This window comes from Bubalus kerabau, chromosome 20 (genome assembly GCF_029407905.1).
Source record: "Bubalus kerabau isolate K-KA32 ecotype Philippines breed swamp buffalo chromosome 20, PCC_UOA_SB_1v2, whole genome shotgun sequence".
Taxonomy (NCBI): Eukaryota; Metazoa; Chordata; class Mammalia; order Artiodactyla; family Bovidae; genus Bubalus; species Bubalus kerabau.
This window is the reverse complement of record NC_073643.1, coordinates 7,143,689-7,165,494: the sequence shown is the minus strand read 5'-3', so window position 1 is coordinate 7,165,494 and position 21,806 is coordinate 7,143,689. Positions and strand designations below refer to the sequence as shown.

General features: G+C 46.0%; 1 protein-coding gene across 9 annotated transcripts in view; it reads left to right on the top strand.

Annotated features, from left to right (window-relative positions):
- GADL1 (glutamate decarboxylase like 1) overlaps nt 1-21,806 on the top strand; it is a 505,418-nt gene that overhangs the window by 294,946 nt on the left and 188,666 nt on the right. For 2 of the 9 annotated variants that reach the window (XR_008706302.1, XM_055558460.1), the window contains exon 1: nt 16,953-17,216. The exons of 3 other annotated variants lie outside the window; for them this stretch is intronic. Coding sequence is in view for 4 of the 6 variants with exons in the window: in XM_055558460.1 (XP_055414435.1) it covers nt 17,165-17,216 (52 nt within the window). In the remaining 2 variants the exon portion in view is untranslated. Of the gene's footprint in view, nt 1-16,951; nt 17,217-21,806 lie in introns of those variants that run through there. 4 more of the 9 variants (XM_055558459.1, XM_055558453.1, XM_055558452.1 and 1 more) reach the window with 4 other exon arrangements.

The window sequence follows — 21,806 nt, the reverse complement described above, 5'->3', positions numbered from 1 at the left end:
CATCTGGGGTCATGCTTCCAATTTCTATAGCTGAAATTTTAGCAGAAAATCATGAACATGTCTTAAGAACCATGATGGGGCTTCCCAGGTGTTGCTAGTGTATGAAGAATTTGCCTGCCAACGCAGGAGACGCAGGAGATGCGAGTTTGATCCCTGGGTTGAGAAGATCTCCTGGAGAAGAAAATGGCAGCCCACTCCAGTATCCATGCCTGGAAAATTCCATGGAGAGAGGAGCCTGGTGGGCTGTAGATTCTTTACCAACTGAGCTACCAGGAAGCACTGTAGATACAACTGAGCAGCTAAATAATGACAGCGTGGTCAGGGGAGCGGGGAAGACAGGTGTGCTCGAGAGGCCCAAGGCGGTAATGGGACAGAGACACTGAAGCATTGCTCTCTTTTTCAGCTGAGAGAGAAAGGAACCTGTTAGTTTCAGGTATAGAATGTAATGATTCAATATTTGTATAGGTTACAAAGTGATTACCATAATAGTCCAGTCAACATCCATCACTGCACATGGTAAAAACAAAGAAAAAAAAAAAACCTGTTTTTCCTTATGATGAGAACTTTCAAGCCCCACCCTGCTGGCCACCCCCGAGTGTGTGCCATGGTATTGGTAACCATAGTCAGCCGGCTGCTTGTTAGAGTCCCATCACTCACTCACCTTGTAACGGGAAACTTACACCTCCTGGCCCCCTTCCTTCACCCACTCGCTAGCCCCTCCAGTCCCACCTCAGACAGCCACCAATCTGTTTTCAGGATTTATGAGCTTGAGTTTGTTTGTTTCTTATCTGTTTTTTAAGATTTCACAAGTAAGTGAGATCATACAGTATTTATCATTCCACGTGATACTTATTTCATTAAGGAAAATGCCTTCAAGGTCCATTCGTGTTGTCACGAACGGAAGGATTGCATTCTTTTCCGTGGCTGAGTAGCATGCCGTGGTGTATGTTCACCACACTGTCCTTACCATTCATCCATTGGTGGAGCATGTTTTTCCCTCATTATTTCAAGATAATGGTAGACAAAACTCATGTAGATTAATATTACTATGTTTTAAAATGTCACCATTCGCTAAATATTCCCTTCCTAAATATTTTGATTAGCACATTAGTGAATTTACCCCTTACAGATGACTGAGCATTGCTTCCCAGGCAGTGATGGAGCCGTATCCAATAACTTACCCATAAGGGCGTGGTTCAGGAACATGTGAAAGGCCTGTTCTTAAACACAAGCAAGATGTAAGTGGTGATGGATATTATAAAGTAGACAAGTTTATCAGTCAGGGTCCTGGTGAGAAGCCAAGGCCAGCACCATCCACATGGGGACAATTGCGCGTTTACTAAAGGGATGGCTCTCCTTATGCCAGCAGACATTAGGGACCAGTGAAGGATGGAGTAACATTCTTGGGCTGGTGACAGTGAAATCCTTTGTCTTCCTTGTCCTGCTTGAAGAGGCAAAGCTGGAGGAATGCTTACTGGAACTCAGAGAGACTGGCTGTTTGGAGGGCCACGGGGCAGGAGCCACATCGGTCATTAGTGGGGAGACACGACCAGCCTGCAGGGAGCCAGCAGGGAGGGGGCACAGGAAACTCACACTCCCCGGCCCTGCCTGTCTGCCAGCAAAGCCCCTGTTTGGTGAATCCAACTAGATACCAGAAGGCAGGTGGGGAAGCCCAATAGAACTACCCACCCAGGCCAGCCCCCTGGGCACAGAGCAGGGAGGAGGGGATCTGGGAAGAGGGATGAAAATGCCCAGCATTTTAGGCATGTAGGTGGCAAAGCAGTATCACCCCACTGGCATGCACCTCTTCCCCTGAACCTTTCTCTCCGAGAAGGGTTGGAGGGTTGGGGGGTGGGGGTTGTGTTACTCAGGCCCAAACTCCTTTCATAATATTGATGCCACTTGCCTGTTCATATTAGGAATTTTTCAGGATCACAGTCTTATCTTGAATCTTTTATTTACTTTCTTTGGAACACATCCAAGATTGTGTGCTGTTTTCTAACGACTTTTGCTACCCTTAAACACTGGAAAAGACATAAACAGAAAGGGAAAATTCCAAAGCTTCAAATTTACACTACAAAGTTTAACAAGAAAGTGTTCTGAGGTCTAGCATGCATTACAGATTTGACCTCTTTATTTCTTTTCCTCAGCAGATTAGCCTTGGTCCTTTCAGATCTTAAATTCACCATGGTCAGCAATTTTTGGCAGAAAGGTACAAACTCCCTCAAACTTCTTTACTTTCCAGAAATTTCTGCGTCAGTTCACTTTTGCATGGCTTATAGCAACAGCCACAAATGCAAGTGCATATCAATTCCTGGTAGGAATTTGAATAAATCGGGCTGGGTGGAGACTATGAGACTTGTTATTACAGGTCAAACACTAAGCGTTTTACGTACATTAGCTCTTTGCTCACCACAGTTCTGTGGGGCAGGCAGAATTATTAACCCTATTTCTCAGATGAGGAAACTGAGGCACAGGGCAGGTAGTGCAGAAACGTAAAGAAAGTGGTGGCTACTCATTGTAAACATGTGGGAATCTGGATCATAACCCTGTATTTTTTTTAAAAAGCTTGAAATCTGAATTGAATAGGAATTCTCTCAATTAAGAAAAAAAAGCAGCTATTGAGAAACATAAAAATATTATGCACAGGCTTCCTGATGGTCCAGTGGTTAAGAAGACACCGCCAGTGCAGAGAACACAAGTTCAATCAGTCCCTGGTCTGGGAGGATCCCACGTGCCGAGGGGCAATTAGGCCCATGTGCCACAGCTGTGGAACCTATGCCCTAGAGCTCAGGAGGGACACCTCCTGAAGCCCACTCCCTCTAGAGCCCACACTCGGCAAGAAGTGAAGCCATTGCGATGAGAAGTCCATGCGCCACAACTAGAGAAAGACCTGCAGGCAGTGGTGAAGACCCAACGCAGTTAAAAATAAATGAATATTAATAAAACAAAAACATTATGCAAGCCCAGCAAAGCACCTCTGCAGGCCAGCAATGGCTTCAGACAAGCCCAGTTGCCACCTCAGGTCAATGATTCTAGAAGCCATATAATCCAGCAAAGCTCAAATGTTTTTAATCTAGAATACAGAGAACCCTGGGCCTCCCAAGTGGCACCAGTGATAAAGATCCTGCCTGCCAATGCAGGAGACTTCAGAGATGCAGGTTCGATCCCTGGGTCAGGAAGATCCCCTGGAGGAGGGCACAGCAACCCACTCCAGTGTTCTTGCCAGGAGCATCCCCATGGATGGTGGGCTACAGTCCATAGCGTCGCAAAGAGTCAGACACGACTGAAGCGACTTAGCACAGCACAGTGAATCCTGGTAAATTGATAAGAACCCACTCTGGTTGGGGAAGAGCAGAAACTGACCCACCAGGCCACCCCCTTTCCTTAGCAGAGGATCCCAGGTCTCAGGATAAGTTAACTAAAAGTTGCCCAGAAAAACCCCAGCAAGCAAGGAGCCTCATTTGCATCGCACCCTGGAGGCCAGCCACCTGGCCTCCCCTTTTCAATAACCGTCCTTTATAGAGCATTGCCAGGAGGAATCTAATTTCACCTTCAATCATTTTTTCCATTACTTTTATTTGGAAAAATAAATAACCATCCTTTTGCTGAGTATTCAGGCTGAAATTGGGGAACCACTACCCGGTTGGAAGAAAATGTTTGGTTTGCTGTGTTCATTTACTTTTCTGACAGTTCCTGTTTTTTTGTAATGTCAGGTTTGAAGCCAACAGACACAGGAACAGCTGTGCTATAAATACCCCGAAAAATGACTTCATGTCCCTGAAACTTAGTTCCTACACAATCACACATATCTCTTTTCAAAGTTTCTTTGCCCTCAAAGAAAAAGCCAGTAGTAATTAAGGCAGACAAATGACTAATTTGGGGGAAAGTCATTTGAGAGACAAGGGCTTTTAAAAGGGAAAGTTGTTTCTAACATCTTCACCATCAGCTCTAATCGGCAGCTCTTTCTCTCCTCTCTGCGACTCTTATGAGGCCGCCTGAGACCTGTGGCTGTCTTGACCCTCGGGGGGCAGCCAGCCTGCAGGGCAGTCCTGTTGAACAATGATGTGTGGTCTTGGCACCTACTCGCGTTAGAATCACCTGGGAAGAGGAGGGCCTTGTTTACAAGGCAGAGTTTCAAGCTCCCACTTTAGACCAAGACCAACTCCAATAATCTCTGGAGTCTCAGCAGTGGAATTTTAACAAGCTACCCCAGGTGATTTGTGGGCAAACTATAAACAGAATTATTATGACAGACAGCATGGAATAAAAACAATAAATGTGCAGTCTTGTGCAAGAATGTCGCCTTCCTTGTCAGTGAGCAAAGGATGGTGCAGCCATCAAGCCAGCAGCCTCCACAGCTGCCCCGACTGTGCCCTGAGGGGACTCGGGATGGAGAACAGGGAACTGGGCCTGGAGGGTGCCTGCATATCCTCAGAATCATTTCCATGAGCCCCGACTCTTGACTCTTCCCATACACAGAGAAGCACGAACTTCATTAACTTGAGATGGCCTGCTTTTCTTCAATTAGCAGGAATCTTTTGATATTTTGACTACCTGCAAAATCCCCTGTATATTCTGGCTCCTCTCTTACCCCTTCAGAGCAGTTCCGTGGAGAATCTGAGAGGTTGTCTCCTGGCTCAAGTCCTCAGCAATTCGGCCAAATAGAACATAATTCTCAGCTCTTAGGTTGGGCAATTTTTTTTTCCAGTCTACATGCATTTCTTTTTTTAAAAAGTATGTATTAATATTTATTTGGCTGTGCTGGGTCTTGGCTGAGGCACTCTGGGTCTTCCCTGTGGCAGGAGGGATCTTTAGTTGCAGGACGTGGACCTAGTTCCCTGTCCAGGCCCCCTGCACTGGGAGCGTGGAGTTGTAGCCACTGGACACCAGGGAAGTCCCTTGACGTGCATTTCTTACGTGTTAGACGTGACTGTAAATGCTTTCCATGGGCCATCTCATACTCCCCAGCAGTCCCCTGTGAAGTAGGCACTATCATCCTCAGTTTCCAGGGCAGGAAGCAGAGGCACAGAGACCCTTCATAAGTTTCCCGAGATCACACAGCTGGTTAGGGGCAGAGGTGAGAGCTGGAGACCCCTCTTTCCACCTTCACTCCATGGCCTTCCTCACCCTGGGGCCCCAGGATGGATGGATAGTTGCTCAGTTGTCTCTGACTCTTTGCGACCCCACGGACTGCAGCCCACCAGGCCTCCTCTGCCCATGGGATTCTCCAGGCAAGAATACTGGCATGGGTGGCATTCTCTTCTCCAGGGGCTTTTTGAGGTCTCCTGCACTATAGGCAGATTCTTTACCATCTGAGCCACCAGGGAAGCCCTGGGGTGCTGGTTTCAGATGTAGGTTCTGGGCTCGTCTCCCAGAGATTCTGACTTGCTGGATTCTTGAGAAGTGCCACCTGCCTTTGGGGCCTTCACAAGTCTGGGGAGGAGCTCCCCTGCTCTCAGTGCCACCCCTCCCAACATGCGGTTCTCTAGCGACATTCCCTCTGGTCAGTGTCCCTCCAGCAACCCCTCTGAAACCAACTGTCCTCTGGTCCCTCCGTCAGTCCCAGATGGTGGTCTCGCTGGAGCACGACCCAGAACCGCCTCCCCTGCACTGTCAGGCTGGCTCTTTGCACCAGATCCTTCCCTCTCCTTGAAAATGTGCTCAAGTCCCCCCTCCTCTGAAAGCAAGACAAAGGTGAAACCCCACCACCACGCTTCTGACTCTCTGCTCATCTTTAACATCCAGCTTTCTGAATTACCAGTTCACCTTGACCAGCTCTACCTCTACAAACCCTCGGGTCATCCCTCAGCCCACTGTGTTCTGGCTCTGGCCACCACCACCCTTGATGTGGCTTTGTCTGGTGCCCTCTGCATCACTGTGTCCTGTGAGGATGTCTTCTGGCTTGGCCTCGGCGAGCAGGTCTGGGGGACTACTCCTGACAACTCCTCACTGTTTCTGTCGTCTAGACCTGACTGTCCCGCTTCTCCACCATCTTCTCTTTCTCCTGTTGTTGCCTCCTCCCCTCTATTTGCCCCTTACACCCAGGGGGCTCTCTGAGGTTCTGTCCTGGCCTTTCTTTTCTCCTCCTCCTGGTGATAATCAATCTTGCCTGTGTCTTCATCCACCATCCATGAAATCTTTGTCTAGGATCTCCTTCTCCTTCTCTTGCTCCTGTAAATGCCCTATTTTAAAGCACTGTTCGCAGGCCTCACGGCTGTTTCACATTTATCCCAAGCAATTCATTATTGATCTATGTTTGAGTATGTGCTCAGTCGCTTCAGTCATATCTGATTCTATGCATCCCTATGGACTGTAGCCCGCCAGGCTACTCTGAACATGGTGATCCTCCAGGCAAGAATACTGGAGTGGGTTGCTATGCCCTCCTCCAGGGGATGTTCCAGACCCAGGGACTGAACCTGCATCTTCTGTGTCTCCTGCATGGCAGGCAGATTTTTTTTACCCACTGAGCCACCGGGAAGCCCTCGTTACTGATGCATCTTACCCCAAACATGATTTTAGTTCTTTATTATATTTTACTTTCTGTTGACAGCTTCATCATCCACCCAGTCTCCCAAGTCAAAAAGCTGAGTCAATTCTGTCACACACCCACCTTTACTGCACGACTTGAACTTTCTAGAAAATGCCTTCTGACTGCCTTACCTCTTAGTTCTGGTTTAAAAACAGCCTCAGAACCACTCTATCTTCAGCTCTTCTTACCTGGTCTGTCTTTAATGTGTCACCAGATTTGACTTCCAAAGAAGCAAAGGTGATAATGTCACCCGTTGACATTCAGTGTACAAGTTCAGATCTGAACCCCTTGACTTGAAGACAGTACTGTACCCAACCCCTTGCTCAGATTCCCACCACTCTGTTACTCTCCCTCTCACCCCCATCCCCCGACCCCTGTCCTGGCCACCCTGAACTGCTGCTCATTTCAGCAGACCTCTGATTTTGCACAAGCTGATTCTTCTAATAACTATTTCTTTTCTTCATTTGGTAAACACTGCCTTGTTTTCTAAGCCAGCTGAATGCTGTCTCCTCTGGGGAGCCCCAGTCTTCCCAAGCAGAGTCCCGTTGCTCCTGCTCTGGCTGCTGCAGGGTTTGACTCACCCCCTGAGACAGCTCTTACCAGTGTCCTAATTCTCTTTCTACACCTCTGTCTGCAGTCCTCAGCAGAGAGCGTCACAGCACACAGACCCCTGGCTGGTCTCATCTGTCTCTGTAACCTCAGAGCCTGCGCACGGTAGATGCTCACAGAGTGGTTCTCTCACGGATGGCAACTTCTCTCTGGCACCCAGAGTGCAGCCGCTGTCACGGTTACGTATTTTCCTGAGGTCCATTGCCAGGTTGGTTAGGCTTTCTCCAGCGGGGGAATCCTGAGGCTTACAGGGCGAAGGAATTGGTGCTGGGGGAGGATCCCGCACACCAGCTGGTGGGGTCCTTGTCATGCAAGACTAGAATCGTCACTCAGACTCCACTGGGACAGGCAGGAAGGTCAGGCCTATACAGTCTGCCTCTCTCTACAGAGGTTCCTGTATTGCCAGTTCCTTCTGCAGCCCAGCCACCTCCCCCCAGGACCTAGGCCACGACTACTTACTGCAACCTGCCTCCCCCACACGTGTGCAGTCCCCAGCCCCATTTCCTTTCACGCCCAAAGGTCAAGTTCTCTGCCCTCTTGGTTTCTCCAAATATCCAACCAGTGGCCCTGATGGCCTGTTCCAGGCAGTGCCAATTCACACAAAGGTGGGCTTGTCAGGGCACAGCAGAAGAGGGGTAAGGACAGTGGCCACTCCTCAGTCCCCACTGACTGGCACCCTGAGGGCAGGCAGGCCCACTGCAGCCAGAAGCTTCTGATTTTTCAAGAGATGCTGAGCACGAGATTTTCAAGAGAGACAACTTTGCTCATGGTAGGAGCCAAAGACAACATGTTTATAGGCCAAATTCAGCTGGTAGCTAGTCAGTTTGTGACCTCTGACCTAGGCCTTTCTGTCAGAATTTTAGGCTCTGTCTCTCTGTTGGTCCATCCCCTCATCAGCAAGATTTCATTGGTCCTGGAAAAGGCTCCCCAGAAGATGCTCCTCTCTCTGACACAGTGCGGTGCTGGGGACTTCTCACGGTGGCTACAGGAGCACAACCATAGAGAAAAAGGTCAGTTCATTTCTTCATAAGTCACTGCATGCTACTGCTGCTGCTGCTAAGTCGCTTCAGTCGTGTCCGACTCTGTGCGACGCCATAGAGGGCAGCCCACCAGGCTCCCCCGTCCCTGGGATTCTCCAGGCAAGAACACTGGAGTGGGCTGCCATTTCCTTCTCCAATGCGTGAAAGTGAAAAGTGAAAGGGAAGTCGCTCAGTCGTGTCTGACTCCTAGCGACCCCATGGACTGCAGCCTACCAGGCTCCTCCGTCCATGGGATTTTCCAGGCAGGAGTACTGGAGTGGGCTGCCATTGCCTTCTCCAAGTCACCACATAATGTTTGGTTATTGTGGTGGAGAGATGAAGGGTAGGCCAGGTTGTATCCTTTCCTCTAAGGACCATTGCTGTATTTTAACAATGACCGTTTGTATCAGTGGATTCTAAGTTATCTGTGGGAAGGACCATGTTTTTAATCTGTCTTAAATCAATAGTATAATATGATACTAACAAATCATTAGAAAAGCAAAATAAAAAGATGTAGGCAATGTTAGTCCTGATTTGATTTTCATGTTATTTGATACATCAGACATAAAATTAGTCTGTCAAATTGGTATAAAGCAGTGGTTCTCAACAATTTGTCCCATGGGATGTTTGTCAACATCTAGAGACGTGGTTGGCTGTCCAGATTGAGAGAAGGATGCCCCTGGCATCTAGTGTGTGGACGCCAGCGATGCTGCAGCCCAGCATCCACCCCCCGGCCCAGAAGGCACGGAGCAGCTCCCACAGCCAGCTCCAGGCCCGAGATGCCAGCACTGCTCTCACACATCAGCATTGTTCCGTTACATCTTCTAAATTACTCCTTCCTTTTTTCTCTAAACTTATTCGTGGACCAGTTATGAGTACTTCTCAGACTGGCGCTGGTCTTCAGATCACACTTCAAGAAAGAACATTCTAGAGGTATTGCCACTGCCTTTTTGATCAAACCCAACATGTGAACTAATGGGGGGGAGATTTCCAGAAAACTTAGTGTATTAGCCACGGGTCCTAATAGTGGGTAGAGGAAGCCACACTGGTTACAAAAAAGAAATTTATTTTTTAAATGACATAACTAACCATAATGTAAATCCTCTAGAGTACAGTCATGAGTGGCCAGGACAGAAGAAGGAATACAATATCCCAGGTCACCTCACGGGACCTCACTGACATACACAGCTCCCTTGTTTCTCTTGGCTAATGATATTTTAATCAGTTTAGCAAGATTTCTCATGATAATCATTAGTTTCTCACCTCTAATCAACAGTGCTTGTTAAAAATAAAGATTTTTAGGTTCCCATCCAAGATGTAGGAATGGGAGAGGAGGTCCGTCTAATTGGAGAGCTGCGGTATTTGGAAAATGCTGAGAGAAGGGAGACTGCTGTGGACATTTCCCCCACCCCCACTTCTGAATCCAGTCACAGCACATATCCTGCTGATGTGTTCACTTAGCAGTCACTTATTCAGGACCTGGCTCATGCCGGATGATATGCTGGGTTTGGGGCATCAGCAGTGGAGATAGACAGGGCCCCCTCCGTGCATGGCTTGTACATACACACTTGTTACTTCCCCTCTCTGGCCTGTCTCTCCTCCCAGCTCTCACTGTGTGCTCCCCACCCCGTCCAGTGGTAGCACTTTGCCAGCTCTCACCTGGATTATTAGACTGTTCTCACCTCTGGTTTCACCCTCCATCCCTCTTCCATAATGCCACTCCGTCTCTCCGTCTGTCCCCAGATTAAAACTCTTCACTGGGTCTCTGTTGCCTCCAGGAAAAAGTCTAAGCTTCTGAACCTGGTCTACAGGGTCTTGAGGACCTTATCTCTGGGAACCCCCATCTCCCCACTTAGCCTTTCTGAGAAGCATTGACCCAATTACTGATGCCAACACTTTGCACATGTCCATCCCTCTGCCTGGAAGACTGTCATTCCACCTCGTTTCCTAATATGTTATAATTGTATTCATTTCTCAAAAGTTAGCTCTTCACACCAATAATGGCTAACATTTATGAGGTGCTGGCATGTGTGCATGCTAAGTCTCTTCAGTCGTGTCCAGCTCTTTGCGACCCTGTGGACTGGAGCTCATCAGGCTCGTCCCTCTATGGGATTCTCCAGGCAAGAATCCTGGCGTGGGTAGCCATGCCCTCTTCCAGGAGATCTTTCCAGCCCAGGGACTGAACCCTAGTCTCATGTGTCCTGTATTGGCAGGTGAGTTCTTTACCACCAGTAGCGCCTGGGAAACCCATGAAGTGCTTCAGTTCAGTTCAGTTCAGTTACTTAGTCGTGTCCGACTCTTTGTGACCCCATGAATCGCAGCACGCCAGGCCTCCCTGTCCATTACCAACTCCTAGAGTTCACTCAGACTCACGTCCATTGAGTCAGTGATGCCATCCAGCCATGAAGTGCTTACTATGTACTAAAATCTCCAAGTATAGTAGACACTGGTGCTAAATATTTGCTTTAGTTACTCTTTATAGTGACTGTCGATGAAAAATAAGCTAATTTTTGTGATTTTCCATTGGTTGTGAAGCAAGTGGTAGATGTAAAGTTCAAATCAGGTTGATTGTAGAGCCCATCTAGAGTCATTTCTATTTCTCATCTCTAGGGAAGCTTTCCCCATGGCTGCCCTGTCCCAGGTAACAGTTTCCTCACTTTCAAACATTCGCTGCCCCTCCCGGAAGAAGATGATTATTTTCCGGTACTGTTGGTTTCAGGCTTGGCCATGTGACTTTCTTTGCCTGATAAACCATCAGCAGAGACAATGGCTGCTGTTCCTCTAACAGAGGCAGAGATAGGATTTGCCTGTTAATGGTCCATGAGAGGCTGCTCCAGCATCCCAGGTCCTGGCAGGGTGATGAGGAAAGCTGCTCCAGATGCATGATGGCCATTTAGCAGGAATGAGAAATAAATCTTAGTCATCGTCAACCACAGGGATCTGAGGACTTACTTGTTACCAAACAAAACCAGGTCATTCTGACAAAGTTGCTGCCTGCTCACCACTACTTCTGTAAATGCTTTTGTACCTACTTTTAAAACAAAGTCTTTAGATAATTTTACTTATTTAGGACTGTGCTGAGTTTTCGTTGCTGTACGGGCTTTTCTCCAGTTCCAGCGTGTGGACTTTTTCATTGCGGTACCTGCTGTTTGGTTGCGGAGCACAGGTTCTAAGGCACTTAGGCTTCAGTAGTTGCGGCCCATGGGCTCAGTAGTTGGAGCTCCCAAGCTCTAGAGCACAGGCTCAAGAGTGGTGCCACAGGGGCTTAGATACTTGGAAGTATGTGGGATCGTCCCAGATCAGGGGCCAATCTCCTGCATTGACAAGCGGGCTCTTTACCACTGAGCCACCAGGGAAGCCCTGTACCTACTTTTATTGCTGCCTTTAACATGACACATTTTGATTTAACTATTCACACATCTATTTCCCCAGGTTGACAGTGTTGTTTGAGGGAACATGTCTTATTTGTGAGCTGCATTTAACTCAGTGCCTGTTACATCATCAAAACTCAAGAAGAGTTATTTAAATGAACGACCAAAGAGTGGACCAATAATGATTGGTTGTTCATCATCAATTAGCTGCAGGAACCACGTTCAATGTCAGATGATTTTTAGTATCCCAACGTCAGTCTCCAAATCCCTTGATCCTAGCTCTAGCGAGGCAGATGTTTTTTTTTATGATGATAAAAGCGAAGTATGTCACACACTGCAAAAAGAAAGAGCTCTTGAAATCTGAGTTTGAATCCCAGCTCTGCTTACTAAGTATGTTGCCTTAGACAGAGGCCTGGTTGAAAATTTATAAAATGGAAAATTTATATGTTGAAGAGAAAGAAAACTGTATCCTTCTAGGTTCTTCTAGCTGATCTAAGAATTGAACTGACATGAGACATGTGAACAAAACAATGTCCATTTTAATTTCATATATATGAGAATCCCACATACATGAGCGTTTCAGACACAGAAAGGTAAAATGAGGTACATACAGCATTCTGATCTAAGGAATGGAATAGGGGCCCGAGGCTTCCAGGGACAGGAAGGCAGTTCACAGGATGACCAGAAGAAGAGCAGATACTCGGTAGTTGGTGTTTGTCCTGCCATACAGATGAAGCCAGTTAGATAACATTTATCTTCAGTAGAAAGATAAATGGGAAATCTTCTTCCCAAGAAAAATGGGATTTTTCTTCTCTGGGAAAAATCCCCAATATAAGTTCTCCAAGGTAGTTAAGGGAGGGGCAGTAGTTTCTTTTGGACTCTTGGGGTCTTGATTGCTTTCAGCTCAAAATAAGTACCTTGCAAACATGGAACATTTGGGGAAGGCACACTCTGAATCCCTGCAATTGTCTCCTAGGATCACAGGCCAAGTGTTCAACACAGCTCGACTCACTAGGATATGGTCATGACATTTTTTGAGGGCCTGTCTTGAATCTACCCTTCCTTCCTCTGTATGTGGGATCACTTTTTTTGAGTATGGTAATTGTGGGGGCACTTCAGCACCTGGGGAAGATATCCATCCTGTACCCTCCATTGGATCCAGACTGACCAATCTGGTGCACTCATCTGATTGATTTGATCAAGTGCCGTTAAGATGAGAAGTTGCATTCTCTCCAGGTACTTGAGGGAGAGTCTCATGGGGACATTGGGTCTTCCAGGGAGGACACGGGCATCCTTGGTTAGACCTGTCCCTGCAAAAAGATGCCTGCTGTACCGCCTCCTCATTGAATTCTCAGAACTGGCTTGGTTCTTGCTTAACTTTCAAGCCTGATTTTCTAACCTCTAGTCAAGTCTGATGTCTCTGATATCCTCTGGTAAAGCGCCTGTGAAAAGAAAATTCTTCAGGTAGGGAGATGTCATTTAGCTTGTTTGAAAACAGTAAACAATAGATGACTGTCTCATTTTTTCTCCCCCATCTCTCCACTTTTGTTTCTACAAATTGCTATAGTCCTTCTTCCTCATGGGTCTTCCCTGGTGGCTCAGATGGTAAAGAATCTGCCTGCAATGTGGGAGACCCGGGTTCCATCCCTGGATTGGGAAGACGCCCTGGAGGAGGAAATGGTAACCCACTCCAGTATTCCTGCTTGGAGAATCCCCATGGACAGAGGAGCCTGGCGGGCTACAGTCTGTGGGGTCACAAAGAGTCAGATATGACTGAATGACTAAGCACAGCGTAAGAGTTCTTTGATTTATCTAAGTCGTGTTCCTTAGACTTCTAGCACCGAATTGTGCTGATTGTAATCTAAATGATGTTTCCTGGCAGTTTTGAAGTCTGCTTGAAATTTATGAAATGAACTGAATGCTCTTTCATGAAAAATACCTGCCTGACCCAAGCTCCTCACTGCCCTGTCCAAGATGCACATGCATTCAGATCAGTCCTGTTACTGTCTGTCTGTCTGGAAGTATTCTTGGCTCTCTAACACAGCTGCTTTCTCTGTCTCTCTTTCTGTATCTCTCTGTGTGTCTCTGTCTCTTTCTCTTTAAGTCTACTTGGGACAGGCACTGTGTCAAATGTTCTTCCAGCTATGGCAGCATTTTCTGGCTGCCTACCCAGTATCCAGTGTCTCCCTTACCCTGGATAGCACAATCCCTAAAATGCCTGGGTTAAAAGACACACACACACACACACACACACACACACACACACAGACATACCCCAGCTTTTCTTGCAGAAAGAGTATATATTGGATTTTACATGGACATTGTTGGATAAGGCTTCCAAGAAGGTTATTTTAAGGAACCTGACTCAGCTGTCCGGTTTTATTTTGTCCTTTCCCCTTCCCTCTCCTTGCTTGGCCATGAGTCAGACTGGAGTTCTGGAAGCCATTTTGTGTCCATGACAAAGTCCCGAGGCTGAAACTTGTATTAAGGACACTGGAGCAGAAAATGAGAAGGCTTCAGGCCCTAGATGAAAACATGGAGCTACAATACCAAATATAGGACATCAAGCTCAACTACCCTCGTGTTAAGGGAGAAAAACAATCTGATTTTTTTTTTTTTCTATCTAATTTGGGCCTCTACTGCTAGCAACTGCAAATAGTTCTTTACCAATACATAGATTATCACGCAAAAATCCTATAGAATTTATACTATTAATCTTGTTTTACAAAATAGAGCCTTAGGCTAGTTGTAAAGCTTACCCACGTTACTCATTCACTGGACAGTATTGGATTGACAATATTGGATCGTTATTGACCCTGGGTCTGCTGGGTCAGCATTTGAATGTAGTGTCTGTTTGACAACAAAGGCTGAATTCTTGATTATTACATTTTACTGCCCCTGCGCTGAGCATGCCACCAGAATGTAGACCAATATGACCCGTGGGCCTCCTTGAGTAGGCATGACTGCTGGAAGTTTCCTCCCTGGAAAAGGTGTTGTGCGTCTTCTTTCTTCTCTCCCACAGCCTCTCCAGCAAAAGGGAAGTTTTTCAACTCTAAGTACATTATCCCAATGGCCACCCATCTCTGTCTCTAGAGCTACTTCCTCTTTCTTTTCCTGAATGTAAACTCCTAATTCCTTGGAGAATTCCTAGGGGGCAATCTGTTGTCGAGATGAAATCAGATTCCAGGAAAAGTGTATGTCACAAAGTAAATGCTCAACAAATGATGAATGGATTTATGAATGAATGAATGCTATTTTCATGGCAGTCTTTCTTAAGACCAGTTTTGGGGCCCTGCCTTGTTATGAAATGTGGATGCTCCTCTGTAAGGAGCCATGATAGCTGGGACAGTCCGGTTTCTTGCAACACCAACTAGCCTGTCTGTGTACCCTCCAAGGACCCATTTTCCTGAAAGGTTTTGGTGAAAAGCTCTTACCACCAGCTGTGGAAAATACCTTTGCTAATCAGTGCAACTGAGTGTAGACACTGGGCACAGGCTTTGTAATTATAGAAAGCTGCCTTCCAATCATGGTTCTGAAATGCTTTCCCTCTGTGTTTCTGGGCAAATTACTAAAGCTGAGCCTCTGTTTGTACATATGGTACAAGGGAATAATAGTAATTCCCATTCATGGAAGGATTATAGAAGGAAATGTATGAACAGCATTTAGCAGGGTGTCTAGCTCATAGTACATATTTAAAAATACTAGCTACTATCATCGGAGAAAATGGTTACTGCTGGTTGGAAACATTTCTTAATCCTTCAAGTAGAATTAGCCCTCCTCTCAGCTCTGGCTCTTCAGTGCCCACTTCTTTCCTAGAACATGAAATAGATGAGAAAAAATTAACTGCTCCTAAGCCTGTCTCTCTCAACTACTCTACAGCATTATAAGGGCAGGATTTTTCTTGAAATCCCTAGTTACTGGCACAGAGAAAGTGCCAAGTAACTGAAGAATAAAAGCAAGAAGAAATATAACACAATGCCCTTGCTATAGGAAATAAATATGGGAATAAAAATGGGAGATAACCCATTAAGAGGTGAGCTTAGAGAGCAGTTTTTGACTTCTAATCTAAGAAATTTGAAATGGCATATTCCCTGGTTGGGGCAGGAGGGGATGAGGGAACAGTTCTATAAATTGGCATTTCTACAATCCACTGAAGCCCAGTTGGTCCTGGTTCGCCTCACACAGAGAGATGTAATTTAGCAGAGGCTGACACTGGTCACTGTTCCAAGCTGGGCTAGAGAGGGCCCACTTATTACAAAGCTAAAAAAAGTAAATGAAAACCTTGCCAGAGTGTATACTCCTTTCCATATTTTTTAATAGAGTCACCAAAGGTTAACTCCTGAAGTTCTTACTTGTGCTTCCATGACTAGCTCTCAGTACTTTGTCAGTGGGGCTACTTACAAAAGAGGAGATGGAGGGAGGGGGTCTCAGAAACTTCATAAAATTTGTCTGCAGGGTCTTAACTTTAATGTTTTTAATAACTCTAGTCTTGGGTATATTAGGAATCATCAGTTCTTTTGAGAGAAAAGGGCTGCACTGTGGGCACTGATACAAGCTTTAATTATGCAGCCAGAGGAAATAATTCACCTAAGAAACCACTCTAGGCTCTGTGCAGAAGTAAACCAGGTTTTTTTTTTAAGGCCCTTGAAGGATCTGTATTATGAATGCAGGTCTGTAATGTGGATGTCACCAATTTTCTTTGAATTAGCGTTAACTGATTGCTCCTATCATCTCAATGGCCTCACTTAAAAACTCCTAAGGGAATTTAAACATAACACTTGTTGGAGGGATGGCAAAAAAGCAGCCCTCACTGATGAGATTTAAATTTACAATAGGAACATGGCTGGAGCCCAACTTTCAGGGGCTTGCTGGAAGAATGAGTGTTGTGAACACTTTAGTCTAAACACCAAACAAATAGCGAATCCACCGCCCTTTTTTGCTCTTTTTATCCCTGGACAACAAGGTGCAGACTGCCTTCCCTTCTTCAAACTTGAAATGTTGCGGAGGCAAAAGGGTGAAATCCGATCGGGGTAAGGCATTTGCTTATGGAACTCTTAAATGTCAAGGCAGGCCTGAATGAATGAGGAGCGGCTGCCCTAAAATAGGTTCCCTGCGCTGGTGGCCTGGAGTGGTCATCAGATTTAGCTTAGGGCTTCTCTCGCCAGATCGGACCCTGCGTGGTGGTGACTCCAAAAAGATGGAAGCTGGGAAGGTCACACTCCAAGGCTCACTCACTCATGCCCAGTCTCTACCTCGGAGCCGGGGTCGGGGGGGGGCGGGAGCGGGGCAAGGTTTGCTGCGGGGTACGCCCTGCCAGTTCCTCGGGCAAATGCCTCACGCCCCTACACGCCGTCCCCCAGCCCTTCCCAGCTCGGGCAGAGAGACCCTGGCCCCGGGTCAAGCAGGCGGCAGGTCGCCAGCAGCTCAGCAAGTATTAATAGAGAGGCGCGGGAGCCTCGGGCGGCCGAGCTCAGGCAGCGCGAGCGCGTCCCCGTCCGTCCCGAGCGGTGGCTCGCGCCCAGCAGCGGCTGCGCGCACCTGCGGGTCCCCACGGGGGGCGCTGCCTCGGCAACTGCAGCCGCCGCGGCCTGAACGGCAGGAGCCGCGCCCCGGCAGCCCTGCGCGGAGCAGCGATGAGCCTCCTCCCGGACCGCGAGCGCGCCCCGGACGGTAACGACTCGCGAGGTCTGACCTCCCGCTGTCGGTGGATCAGGGGTCCCGGAGGAGGGTTATTTGTTTCCCCGTAAGGCGGCTGGTGTGGGTATTAAGTCCACGTGTTCCTGAAGTTATTGCCTCCTTTCCTGCTCTTTTGGGTGTTCTTTTTAGAATGAGACAAGTTCACTTTGCTAAAGCTCACAGAACCGCTCTTAAAGAGCGGTGGGCACTGGGCGGGTTTTTGAGATCAAGCACAGAACAAGATTCACCGCTGGGGTGCCGCGGGTATCTCTAGATGCAGAGGGAGCCCCTTCCCTTTAAGAAATGATTGTGCTTCTACTTGGGAAGTGCCCGGCATCACCCCTACCCCGCCACCCCCCCCCCCCCCCACCTGTCTCCTCCACAGACAGGCGTTAAAAGAGGCTACCTCATCTTATAGTGAGTGAGCCCTCGTGTTCTTTGGGGTGGGGGACCCGGAATGTTAGTTGTTCAAAGAAGGCATCATGCATCGTGCAGCAGAGTTCCCCAAACCGACTTTAGAACTCGGGTATCATTTAGTCCGTCTCGTAAATGATGGTTATATGATTCTGCGAGGGAAGTCTCAGGTTGCTATGAACGGGTGATGAAATGCTCTGAACTTTTTTCCCATAAAAATTCACCTATTCACCTTTTCGCTTGTTTGCTAAAGATTTCAAACGTGACCCCTTAATTGCCTCGGTTTACCCCTGGTTCAGAAGCCCTGCCCTGAAAGGTCCTCATTACTGCTATTTGCTGGTTAGTTATTGACCTTTTAGGAAGAGCGTTCCTCCAGGAATAACTCATCTTTGCATCAATAACCCTTTTGGATTGTACTGAACACGGCTTAATGAAGTTGCTTTTTAAGCCGAAACTCTCTGGGGGATTGGTGAGGCAGGTGCACGGGGCAGGATTCCCTGGAGACCAGTCATGTAAAGGGCGGGGATTTTCACCCAGTAATGGGTAAGACAAGAATCACTGTGCTGCAAGAAACATTTCATTCCTCCCTTTCACAGTCCTAGGCGAAGTTACCAGCATCGCTGCCCTGGATCTTCTTTTGAAAATATTTTTTTAAAGTTGCATTGTTACTGTTATTCTTACAAAACAGAAACAGACTCACAGACTTCAAGAACCAATTTATGGTTGCCCTAGGGAAGAATGGGAGGAAGGGCTAGTGAGGGAGTTTGAGATGGACACATGCACACATATTTAAAATGGATAACCAACAAGGACCTATTGTATAGCACAGGGAACTTTGCTCAATGTTGTGTGGCAATCTGGATGGGAGGGGAGAATGGGGGAGAAGAGATACCTGTATATGTATGGCGGAGGAGTCCCCTTTCACCTGAAACTTTCACAATGTTGTTTGCTAATCCGCTATACTCCAATACAAAATGAAAAGTTTAAGTTGCATGGTTACTGTTTCAATAACAACAACATAAAAACTGTCACTTTGCTGGAACTTTTTTATAAAATGATTACTTTCTGAGATCAACACACAGTGCAATCTAAGGAAGATAATTATTTAAAAAACTGGTTGATACTTTAGGCTGATTTTTTTTTTAATTCCTAATAATATAGCAGGTTTCTTTATGTGAGGGATAGACACACAGGATAGTTGTATCTGACTGCCTTAGCCCTGCACGCTTTTGTTTGTTTTGTTTGAAATCTTAATTCCTGTTTTAAAGCCACAAACTCTTTAGACCTCTGATAGAAACTTTTAAAGTATCTAGTCTTCCTAAATTAAGCATAAGTCCTTATAACCAGGCATGTCTGTACCTTGTGAGGACTTCATTGATTGCTATATATGAGTAGTGAAGTGCAGAGGTTAACCTTCAATCTGAATTTTGGAGGATACCAAAAGGCTTTAGGCTGCTGTCAGTCCAGTTATCCTTGAGCAGGTGACAAGGCGATAACATGTCCAATAACACCTAATTGTGCCAAATGTTTGCTATGACATCTTAAAAGCGGACAGGATATGTATCTGTCAGACTTTGTAAATTTCGAAGTGTGTTTAACAAGACTGTGAAAGTGATGTGATGAGTATGTTAAATGACACGCCTTGTTAAAACAGACTGTCTGGCTGAATATCTGTTACAGACTATGCATTATGGAAGAACGTCATAGGGAATTTTATTACAAATAAATAATTCTTATTCTACTCCACATGTTTTGACCCAGTTTATAGTCTGCATATAGTACATCCCAGAGAAATTTAGGCTAATTATAACAGATTTGAAGTTGAATTCCAGTAGAAATAAAGAATTCTTTGGACTCAACTCATATTTTCTCCTCTGGTTTGAAGTTATAAGACAAACCTCCTACATAATATTGGCCTGCAAAGTCATAGTTTCTTTCTTACGCAGCTTTTGATTCTTATTTTGATTCTTTACTTTTAAACTGGAAGAAACTTTTAAGTTTTAATAATAAGGGGCAGAAACTTTTCCATTGAAAATCTGACTTTTATGGAATGTTGTAAGTCTGGTACATTGGAATAAAATTGAAACCATGATATTCAGGAACAAAATTTCTGTGTAATTTTTTGGCCTCTTGTATATTTCTTTGTTTTCTTTCTCTCTATAAACTTTTCACTTTTTGTTTATTCCTTTTGCTCATAATTTAAATGAAACCCACTGCAGGTAAAATTTATGACCCAGTCTCTTATCCCTCCTTTAAGGTATGAAGTGCTCATATTTATTGAACACTTACCTGCAAGGCTGAACTACAAGCACTAGCTTCTTTAAGCCTCACTAGCAAGGAGAACTATTATTATCTGCTTTTATTATAACTATAAATTGTTAAAAATAAAACTGAGGCTCTGGGAGGATGACTGTCAGCTGTGAGTGTTCAATCCATTCCCCTAACACCTAACCCAGGGTGTTAGATCCTCTCCTGCTGGAAAACAATGTTGAATGTCCACAGGTGGAACACTGGCGAGACCCCTGGAAGGTGGCGCTAAGCTCACTGAAGTGACAGGAGCATTCTTCCCTTTCCCTTTGGGTGGGAAAGATGGGAGGGAAGAGCCTGGGTATTCAGAGAGCTGGCAATAGCAGCTCCCTCTCTCCCTCTGGCCAGGGTAGGGACCCATGCTTTGCCCCAGGGGCAGAAGCCCTCTGGTTGCTGGGAATGAAGGACAACTGTCCCTTTCTGAGGCAGAGACAGCACCCCACGGGATGCTCTCCAGCCCTTCTCTGGAGCAGGTGTGGCAGGGGTCCCGCTCTCTCAGGCTGCCCAAGATGGGTCCACATTACAAGGTGGTACCCTGAGCTCTGCTCAGTATTCTGTAACAACCTAAATGGGAAAAGAATTTGAAAAGAATGGATACACATATATGTATACCTGAACCACTTTGCTAAACCCTTGAAACTAACACAACGTTGTTAATCAACTATACCCCAATAAAAAATAAAAATTTTAAAAAGACAGTGCCCTGGGAGCAGGCAACCTGCAGTAGAGCAGAGTTGTTCTCTGTGGGGAACTGTGGGGGCAGAGGAAAGAGAAGGATGCACAGCGAATGCTCGGATGTGTAGTATCTCCCAATACATGATGAAAACTCTGTATCTCAGTTTCTTCATCTATAAAATAGGGATAAAGATATCCACTAGTTGAAATTATTGTGAACATTTGCACTGATATACAGAGTGTCTGGCAGGTAGCAGGCTCTCCATAAACTTATTATACTCAGAAAATTGGATATAGAGTTTAATGAGGTTTAATTAGAATCTGTTAGCAAAGTGCAACTTTCCGGAAAGAGAGTTAGTGTGAAATCCATTCAGCTGTACAACACCAACAGGCACAGTGTACCTACTGATGTGGGTAGTCTGCCAGATGTGTGACCAGCCACACACGGGGTGTGTGTGTGTGTGTGTGTGTGTGTTTGTGTGCACATTCTTTGGCTGTTGTGTCTGTGCAATTGGAGCTTTCATTTTGTGCAAAGAGTGAGGAGAAGTTAATTTATATATTAAAACAGGAAAATGAGTTAGGAGTCCCAGTGAATCCTGGGAGAGTACTTTTCAGAAAGCAGGTTGCTCCTGGAGTTACCCTCACAATTCACTTTGAAAACATTGATTCTTGCTCAGTGATTTTTCTATTGTATTGAATAATTTTTTAAATTCTGTTTTGTCTACATTGAAACACTTTTCAGAGTTTTTTGTAATTGGTTACATCTCTGTTTCTTACCTAAAGTCCATGAGTGCATGGACCACATCTTTCTATTTACTGAATCCCCAGCACCTAGCTCAGAGGCTTCCCTGGTGGCCCAGATGGTAAAGAATCTACCTGCAATGCAGGAGACCTGGGTTCAATCCCTGGGTCTGGAAGATCCCCTGGAGAAGGAAATGGCAACCCACTCCAGTATTCTTGGCTGAAGAATCCCATGGACAGAGGAGCCTGGCAGGCTACAGTCCATGGGGTCACAAAGAGTCAGACATGGCTAAGTGACTAACACTTTCACTTTTCACTGTACCTAGCTAAGTGCCTGACACACTGTACATATATTCAACATCTATCTGCTGAGCAAAGAAATGTGTGAGTGAATAAGAAAGTGATGGGTGGTAATTATGTGTGATTCCTGAACTACATCAGTCCTTATTTTTGCATTTAAGC